Here is a 10,570-nt window from a genome sequence, read left to right on the forward strand (position 1 = left end):
TCCAATTGAAGCATTTGTTCCTCCCAGAATGTAGGCTGTCATAGCTCTCCTCTCTTTTTTGTTATTCTTAATCAAGCTCTCTTTCATGGCATGGTATGTCATAGCAGTTAAGATTCTTTTTATTACGTATCAATACAATGTGTGTATGGAGTCATTTTACTATGTAATTTTTCTGATGTAAGTTCCAAATTCTAACTTACCCTTAGCTGTCCTGTATGAATTCCTAATTTCTTCACTATTTCTGTACACCAGTGCTTCTCAAATTTGAGTGGCATCAGAATATGTGGAGGGCTTGGTTAACTTAGACAGCTGGACCCTAACCCCTAGAGATTCTGATTCAGTAAGTCTGGGATGGGGCTCCAGAACTTGGGTTTCTAGCAAGTTTCCATATTACACTGATGCTGCTGGTCAGGATGCCACCTTTGAGAATCACTGAACAACGTGACCCTCCCCTGATGTTTAGTACCTTGCAAACATCTTGATCCCTTCTTGTCATGCACGGTTTACTGCACATAAGAACTAGAGCCTAAGGAGAGGTTGAAAATGGCTATGGCAGACAACCCGGGCTGGGGTGTGTGTGTCCTTTCAGAAAGGGGCCAGCAGGGACCTCTAAGAGGCAGAACTGACTAGAATGACAGATCTGCCAACTACCCAAACCACAAATTAAGGAACAATTTTCACATGTGCAAAGGGTGGAAAGAACTATTGTTTGCACATTAGCCTCCATAGCAGCTCATTCTCTAGAAACTGCAATATATAACAGTTGCGTCATCTTTGAGTAAGAAGGATGGCATTATAATACAGCTACATCTAGAACTTTTTTTTTTTTTAAATTTGTATTCTCTATTTCCTGATGGGAGCTCAGCCAAGTAAATTCTAGATGTTAAGTGAGCTGATGCGTCCAGTCACATATTTATATCTCTTTCATTGTTACTGTGGAGTCCATACTGTTGTGATATGCTTTGTAAAGCTATTATACCAATGTATTATGGCAAAAAAATCCAAAATTGTTGAGATAAAAAAAGGATTTTTTTTCTTAAGAATTTACCATAGGTTTCATGTAAAATTGCTTTCTCTGTGATGATTTGATTCATAAGAACTGCTTGCCTATACACATATTGGGAAGAGAAATAGACTTAATTTATAAACTCAATTATTCAAAATACAAATGTAATGTAGTCACATAAAATTTATATAATGGAGCATTATTCTAGTATTTATTATTGAGAACAATGAGACATAGGAGATAAAAATTTCTAAGAATTTAATAGCTGTACAAATGAATTCTTCATATTGTACATATTTGCATTTTGATAAAACATTTTAATATTCATGTGTAATCAATACATTTTGAATCAGAAAATGCATGGGGTTGGTCAGTCTATTTGATCCACATCAATTCTTTGCTTGAAATATTTAAGTGTGAAGAAATTTTGCTATTTCTGGAAATAGAATCTAAAAAGATGCCAAATATTTTACCATGTATTCATTAAAAATACAGTGAGAGCCAGAACTCCATAGGACTTGTTTTTCTGAATCTTGCAGGTTTTCCCCCTTTGACAGGATGTAGTCTTACCACTTTTCTATCACTTGGTTTAATGAAAAATATTTGAGTTTTCCTTCTGTCAGGTGTCTGCCTTACACAGGTTCTGGCTTTTGTAGCTTTTACAGTATATACAGTATTATTGAAAATATATTGGATTACATTTTATATAAATTATATGGTATGCATCAATTTTATTTTTTTCAACTTCCTTACACTCAACAATATATTCATTTTAACTGCTGTATAATATTCCATTTTCTAACCATAGTGTGTTTATCTGTTCCTCTTTGATGAACATTTAGGTTGTTTCCAATTTTTCAATGCTAGAATTCTTCAGTGAATGTTCTTGTAACATATCTCTTTGCATACTTATATGAGGGCTTCTCTAGAGTATAGTCTAGAAATAGAACTGAGTAGCATGGTATACAAACTTTACCAATATTGCCAAATTGTGGTTTGAATTAGTTGTACCAAGTTATGCTGCCAGTGGTATTACATCAAAGTTCTTTCATCACCTTTATACAGTGCTATCATACAATATGTCAGTACCTAGTACTGTAATTTTGTCCAGCCTGAAATGTGTGAAATTGTATCTCATTGTGGTTTTAAATTAAATTTCAAATTAAAATTGAATTGTTAGTGAGACTGTGCTATTTTTCTTATTTTTATTGGTTATTTGAGTTTTCCTCTTCTGTGAACTATATGGTTATGATCTATACCAATTTTTCTAGAGTATTGTCTTTTCTTAAGGAACTCCGGTGACATAGTGGTTAACCCATTGGGCTGATAAGTAAAAAGGCGGCAGTTCAAACCCACCAGCCCCTCTGCAGGAGAAAGATAAGGCAGTCTGCTTCTGTAAAGATTTATAGCCTTGGAACCCTATGGGGGAGTTCTACTCTGTCCTATAGGGTCATGATTAGTCAGAATCGACTCAATAGCAGTGGGTTTGGCTTTGGTTTTGTCTTTTCTTATTGATTAGAGGTCTATATATAATCTGAATCCTAAGATTGGACAATCTATCTTCCGTAAAGATACCGCCTTGGAAACCCAAGGAGGAGTGGCTATGACTCGGAATCTACTCGATAGCACTGAGTTTTAGAGTTTCATCTTATTCTTGGTTATATACCTTGCAAATATTTTATCTACACCTGTGGCTTGTATTTTAACTTTTTTCCTTGGTTATCATGGTAATCTTTCCGGTGCAAAAAATTGTAATTGTTTGTAATAAGTATTATCATTCTTTTTTCTTAATTTGTATATTTTTTTTTTTTTTTTGGTCTTGTCTAAGAAATCATTCCAAATATTCTTGGAAAGTTTTGAAGTTTGTCTTTTACATTAAGGCTTTGATGAATGTGGAATTTATGGTGTATAATGTAAAGCAAGATCTATTTTATTTTAGCTTTTTCCCACATAATCATTAATAGTAATACCTTCATTTGTTTAATAATCCAACTTTTCATCACGGATTAGTATGTGTGGGTTTGTTTCACCTTTCTATTATGTTCCATTATTCTGTTGACTTATTTCTGCAGTAGTAAGAAAATGTGCCTATTCTTTTATGAATTCATTACATGGCCACCTTAGAATGCTTTTGTGCCTTCCATTGTTCCAGTTAGACAAACAATAATCTATGGGCATCTATTTGGGTAGCGATACTGAATCAGTGTGGTAGTCATCAGTGTAATCCACTAAATGTCTTCAAGTCTGTGCCTTCTAGGAAATGGTAAGATTGCACTTTGTGCAATTAGGCATGATCATGTGATTTCTTTGGCCAATGGGTTCATTAATGAATATTGTTGTTAGTTGCCATAGAATGCACTCTGACTCATGGCAACTGCACTGTGCAGAAGCTTTAAACAGAAGCTCTAAGAACTAGCCTGCAATTTGCCACATGTCCCAATCCTGTTTCAGCAATCATGGAAACATGAAGATTTGGCAACTCCTTGAGTGAGAAAGATATAGAGCAGAGCTGTTGATAACCTTTAATTGACACCTAGCTGCTTGAGAAATAAATTTAGTGGCCTTAAATCACAGAAATGTTTCGAGTTGCTCATTGTTGCAACATATCCTAGCATATGCTGACTGATAAAGTTAATATTACGTAATTTTCAGTTTGATGACTTGGAAAATGGTAAAGAAACATCCTGCATTTGTTTTGAAGGTAACAGTTATTTTTCAGTGTTTTTTTCTCTCCCTTTTATTATTTTTTAAAAACTCCTTCCTTCTTCCTCCTTCCAACTCCGTTACCCTTATTGTTGTCGTTAGCTCTCATTGTGTTCATACTCCCTTATAACCGGAATTTTGAGTTCTTACCTGCCCTGCCTTGCCCCAAGGGCAAAACATCTGTTAAATCAATTTGAGCTATTTTTTTTGAGAGCCTATCTTTCATTTCCCTGTTTATGTTTCCTTTTCCCTTAAGCCTGTGTTTCCTCTCACCCTTCATTTGTTTTTCTGGGTATTCATGTTTTCAAAGATGGAAACATCAATGGTTTACCTAAATCTCTATGACTGTGTTTATGGCTTTATAGTGAGGAGTCCTTTGTGACAAGCAGGCTTTCTCTGTTTTCCTTATTAGATCACATTGGTGTCTACTCAGATGACATACAATGTAGACTAGCTTTGACATTAAAGATGTATAATTCTTTGTTGAAATTGACCACATTAGCAAAATTACATGTTCAATATCTGTGTCGTATTTCTGTAGTTCAAATGATAAGACGGTAGAGGCAAGAGGTGGAAGTGACACTAAGAAGGTAATTCCCAGTAGAAATACCCTTTTTCACATAATCCCACCTTTGATTAGAGAGATTCCTTTATGCTACTAAATTCCTTCTAAACATGTAGAATCATCCCATTTTATGGCAGGGGTTGGGTAGGGATAGAGGTGGGGAAAGAAGGGAATTAATATCTAGAGAGCCACATTTTAATCTTTCACACTTCAGGGTGAAGTACAAGAATCCTTTGATTGGAATTTTTGCTTCCTGGTAGCTATCTGTGATAAAGATTCCCTGAGGGAGTAGATAATTTGATGGTGATGGGAATTAATTTTAGAACATACACTGGGATAGGCTTGTGTAGCAGGCCCATTCTATAGGTTTTGGCTTTGAGAGAAGGAGGGCAGAGGATCTTTCAGACAGAATGCAGATATGATGAGGGATATGGTAGCTAACATCAGCCAATACCTGTTTGGCATTCTTTTTCCCCAAGACGTCTTCTTGTATGGATCCCTGAGTAATGCAAACAGTTAATGTGCTTGGCTGCTGACAAAAAGTTTGGCAGTTTGAGTCCATCCAGAGGCACGTTGGAAGAAAGCTGCTTCTGAAAAATCAGGCATTGAAATCCCTATGAAACACAGTTCTACTCTGACACACATAGGGTTACTATGAGTCAGAATCAAAACCATAGATGAAAAAAAAATAAATAAATAAAAGTGTGGGTAACAGAAATTCTGAAAAATCATCTCAAATATCAAAAGCTACTATTTATACCTATAATAGTTTCAGTAAAGAATGTCAAGCATTGTTTGTGATGTTAGGACACTTTCTTGCCAAGCTTCTTGCTTCTTGAAAAGTGAATTGATTTGTTAATGAAAGCTTACATCTCTCTCTTTTTAGGTGGTTCTTTGGAGCAATCAAAAGAGCAGATGCTGAAAAACAACTATTATATTCAGAAAATCGGACTGGTGCCTTTCTAATAAGAGAAAGTGAAAGTCAGAAAGGAGATTTCTCCCTTTCAGGTATGGGTATTGTTTTGTGTGATTTAAGTATGCGTTCAAGAGTCTGCAATCATAATCTGCTGTGAACATGGAAATATTCATTTTTAATTTTTCTTATTTCTTATCTACCTGATAACAACAAAATTAAATCTGAACTACTCAAAAGTAATATAAAAATTAGCAAAATACTTCTCTCGAGGGTTAGAAGTCCCTATAAACAGTTTCAAATATATGCATACTAGATATGAAATGAAAAAAATATGAATCTGCCTACATTTTCTCATTTATGGAATCTTCCAGGGAAATGATAAGCAACTGCACTGTTGTCAAAATTGATCTTGCTGTAATTCTTTCTTTCCCAGCATTTTATTTGTCTTTGCCTGGCAAATAGAAAATGAATTGAAATGCTGAATGCAAACGCTTTTAATTAACCCTATGACACATAAAATTTGGTTAAATGTAGTTTTGCAGCTAAAAGAGTCAAGTACATGTTTACCCTAGGAAAACACTCTCTAGGAGAAAGAAGCAGAGGGGACCTGGGAAATATCTTCTAGAGTTATATATGCTTACATGATTTTACTTTTAAAAATCTGTACAATAGATGGTAATTTACAATGCTGCAGACTGTCTTTTCTCTGAGATCTACTCCAACCAACCTCCACAATGGGACTTTTTCTCCTTTCCCTGTTCTGAGTGCCTCTGTCTATGCCTGTCATTTGTGTTATTATTCTCTTTAAAGCAAATATTCTGTTTCTTCAAGTAGGTGTAAACCTTTTGGGGAAAGAGATTATGCTTGCCTTTCTCTTTGTTGCCTTACAACAAATGTTTATCAAATATGATGTCCGTGGAAATACCAACAGGCTTATGGTTCAATATTGGAGCAGGCCCTGAGTCTACATGTATCGGGAACTTTGTCCTGGCCTGACCTCAGACCAGGTTAAGTATGTGTTTGGCACCCATTGTTCTTCCTTACGTATTGGCTACAATTATCAGAGCAGATGAATTGGAGATGGAGAGAATCAAAAGCAATGGTGTTGAAAGATTTTTCAGAGGGTTTGTACTTCAGTCCCTCCCTATTCTGGAAATATGGTTTTCCAGAACCATATGGAAGCAACTCCATCCCTGCTTAGTTCCATGGACAGGAGTTTAGAAAACACTGTTTTGCTAATCACTCTTCAAATGTGCTACGGTGATGTGCTACTGACCTTTCTAAAACTGTTTATGTGAGCGTGGTATTCAAAATATTGAATTACTCATATGGAGTGGGCATGAGCCACCCATAACAGACACCCCACAAAACAGGGACTGCATAGGAGTGTACACCAGTGTACACTTGATGGAAGTGAATACTTTATTTTATACAATAACATTTTTTAAAAAATTATAAAACAGTATGTTATAAAGGTTCATGAAGCAGAAAAGCCAAAGGAGAGCAATCAAGACTATCACCTTCTGAAGATACATTATCAATGCAAAAATGACATGGGGGCATTGACGTCAGGAAAGGGAGACAGAATCACCATCAGCAGTATCAGCCCAAGGTTAGTTGCTCCAATCAGACCTACCATCCTTCAAAAAAAAAAAAAATTTTTTTTTTAAACAAATCTGGCATCAACTGTCCCTTCCACAGCATTCTCTACTTCTCTGCTTGGTTAGGTCATTTGTTGCAATGGTCACACAGAATACATAGTCAATACTCACGATCATGGAGTTTATTAGGGAAGAAACATGTTACAGTTCAGGTTCAGGAACGCTCAGGACAGAGTTCTTTGATCAGAACATCCTCCCCTCAGCCATGCCTGCAAGTATACCTCTCTGGCCAATGGGCCTCTTGCCCTGGCCTCTGCCTAGTTCTGGCAAGTGCTGCAAAGCTCTTTTAGCTCAATCAATAGGTGCAAACCTCCTGCCTGAAGGCATCCAGCTTTGTCACTCCCTAGGCTGGTAAGCCTGCTGCTGTCTCCTGTTGGTCTCTTGGTTCTGCTACCTCTGCTGTCATCATCTCTCTGCTGTTTCTTCAGCCCAAGGATCTCAGGTCCCAAGGACACGCTTCACTGCAAGCTCTTCTTTTTCGATAGTAATGAGATCCCCCCACTCCACCTCTGGGATGGCTCATTTTAAGCCTGTTGTTGTTGTTGTTATGTGCCATGCAGTCGGACCTGACTCATAGCGACCCCTCCTTGGGTTTCCGAGGCAGCATCACCACAAAAGTAGATTGTCCCATCTTCCTTCCGAGGAGTGGCTGGTGGGTTTAAACCGCCAGCTTTCTGGTTAGCAGTCAAGTGCCTTAGGCACTACGCTACCAGAGCTCCTTAATTTTAAGCCTAGTGGGATGCAAAAGTCACCAATCTCCACATGAGGGTTCCATACACCTTTTTTTTTTTTTTTTTTTTTCACGGTCCTGCCCCTACAAGGGTGCCACATATCTTATTTACATTAACAAGCTCTCCAGTCCCTTTAGCGGGCCACACGCACCTCACATTTGCATGACTCACCAGCCACTACCCGGAAGGAAGATTGGGCAATCTACTTCTGTAGTGATACTACCTTCGAAACCCAAGGACGGGTCGCTATAAGTCGGATCTGACTCCATAGCAGTGGGTTACCCAGTCATCTGGTGGGAGTCACAAAGACCATTGTTAGGAGATCCATATTAAGTAATTCACTGTGACACAATTAATAATGAAATAGCTTTTTTTGTCAGGCTTCTACTATGCCTGACCTATTGATATATTTATTTACACATAAACATTCCTGTATACAGAGGACAAAAATGTGATAATCTTGTCATGCATTATTCTCCATTTTTCTTATTTCTGTGGTATCCTGTGAACATTTTTACATGCCCTTTAATATTTTCTACATTATTGATAGAAGCCACATAACTTGTCATTGTAAGAGCATCATTTATTTTGCCTATTTCACATTTTGTACATTTTAAATTATTTTGCTATTATAAATAATGATGCTGGGATATCCTTGCAGATAAATATTTGAATATTTGAAAAATTTCATAAGAATATTCTATTTAGACTAAAAAAAATGAGTCTTCTAGAAATCTCTGTGCTTAGTGAAGGCAAAAGAGAGCTATTAGAGAATTCCTTGTTTAAATGTATCCATATTTGCTTATTTGCCTTATGCCAATATTTATATATCAAATTAGGTAGTCATTACTTAGCCAGAAGCTAGATTAAAAGTTTTAAATTAGCATTAAAAATGTAGAAACACTAACATTTCCTTAAGGAAAACAAACTAAAAGCAGAATTACCTGTGTCATACCTTTGAATAATGCCCAGGCTACAGTGACTGTTATGAACACTCTCTAAGTAGAATATTATGGAACAAAACAGCCTTATAGGCTTAGGACAAAATTACAAAGATATTGGTAGTTATGTGCTGTGAATACAAGAGTGCTTGCTATGGATTTAGGGAGCTTATGTAGGCCTTGCTTAGAGACCAGCATATCATTATAGATTCTTTTCCAGTGAAGTCAAACAATTTAGAGTCTTTCAAACAAATTATCTGATTGTTGTGTATTCACTGGGGAAGAGAGGAAATGCATACTATTATGTTCTACTGAAAGGAAAATTTTCTTATTAGCCAGGGGGAAAGCTATACAAGAGAAAAATGGAAAGAAAAAGATCATCAATTAATCTACATTAAAACAAACAAACAAACAACTCAATTGCTGACTGTTGATTACCACTAAGGATCCTCAGATATACTACTCCTGGATTTATTTCTTCATGCAGTTGTCTCCTTGATCAGTTAGAATGGATGGTCTTCAGTTTTGCTGACTACTGTGTTGCTAAAAGGAGCCAACTAATATCCCTTCTCTATCTCTGTCTTTCCCACATGAGTTTTCCTTAGAAGCATTGTCTTTATTCCTTGGGCAGCGATGGCTCATGGCTGTCAGGAAGCACTTCATGAAGGAGCATGATTTATTGATGCTTCAGTGGCCGCTGGAGATGCAGTGGGGTGGGTGCTAATTGGGTGTTTGTGATCCTTGTGTGACTGTCGCTCTTGTGAGGTCTGAGTAGATCTGGGAAGAGAGTTAGGGCCATGACACCTCTCATAACGTCAAGACACTAATTAGCTGTGAATTACAGCATTACTTTTGAATATTACATATTATATATGGTGTCCAGAAAATCTGTCTTCATTAGATGCATGACAGGTAGTTTTAGTGGCCCTACTGTTATTTGACATTGGTGCTGAATTGTTTTTCTGATGGAAAATTTAAAATTCCAACTGCATGCCATTTGGTTTGGCTATTATTTGATTTTAGTTGCTTTAAAAGAAACATTTATTGCTGTTACTATTAATATTAATTTGATGTTTGGTGCTCTCTAAGCATTTATATTATTGTTTAAAACACACTTTAAGGAGAATGTGCTTTGAGGGCTAAAATTGAGCCACAGATGAGTTTTCCAGAACATATTGTGCATCTTACTTTGTAATGTTACTTTAGGCAGCTGTGCATATAAAAAAGTCTATAGAGTAGGAGAGGGGATTCCAGATTTCTGCTCAGCGAAATCTTTTCAAAAGCAAATATTAATAATAGATGGAAAATAGTTGAACAGTGACTGAACTGAAGAAATGGGGCAAAAAAGCTCAGCAGTTGAGTTTGTTATTTATACATTTATTAATTTAGACAAATTTCTAGAATGCCTATTATCTGTCAGTCTCTCTGCTAAGGGAAGGGCAGCAAAGATGAGCAAGGCACCGTGCCTGCCTTCCACTACGAAACCAAAGCTCAGTGGTTTTGAACTCACATCTGTTTTGTGGGAGAAAGATAAGACAATTTGCTTCTATAAAGATTTACAATTTTAGAAACCCTGTGGGGTAGTTCTACTTTGTTCTCTAGGGTCACTATGAGTTGAAATCCAGTCGATGGCCATGTGTGTGTGTGTGTGTGTGTGTGTGTTTAATAGGGTAACAACATGGTTGTCTTGTTTTGACACAAGAGGAGGCAGGTGCCAAGTCTCCTGGCAGAGTCAGGAAAGGTCTCATAGAGAGACCATTTTTATCTTTTCTTTAAAATTTTTTATTGTGATTTGGGTGAAAGTTAACAGAGCAAATTCACTTTCCACACAGCAGCTCACGTACACTTTGTCTCTTGACGTTGACTACAATTTGGCACAATGCAACAGCTCCCCTCCCACTTTCTCCCCATAGTTACCTCTTCCCTGTGTCCTTCCCTCTCATGAACTCTTGCCTACCCCTCACCCCCAAGCTGTCTCCCTGTGCATACACAGCTCTTCTATTCTCCCATGATTGGTATCTCCAAGAAGTGTATCTACCTAGTGCAA

The 10,570-nt window shown here is 37.0% G+C and overlaps 1 protein-coding gene across 1 annotated transcript in view; it reads left to right on the plus strand.

Moving 5' to 3' along the window:
• Nucleotides 1-10,570, plus strand: part of FRK (fyn related Src family tyrosine kinase) — a 182,432-nt gene that overhangs the window by 100,430 nt on the left and 71,432 nt on the right. The window contains exon 2 of the mRNA XM_007954076.2: nucleotides 5,161-5,282. Coding sequence (XP_007952267.1) covers nucleotides 5,161-5,282 — 122 coding nt within the window. The remainder of the gene's footprint in view (nucleotides 1-5,160; nucleotides 5,283-10,570) is intronic.

This window comes from Orycteropus afer, unplaced genomic scaffold (genome assembly GCF_000298275.1).
Source record: "Orycteropus afer afer isolate SDZICR_OR568_19922 unplaced genomic scaffold, OryAfe1.0 scaffold00430, whole genome shotgun sequence".
Taxonomy (NCBI): Eukaryota; Metazoa; Chordata; class Mammalia; order Tubulidentata; family Orycteropodidae; genus Orycteropus; species Orycteropus afer.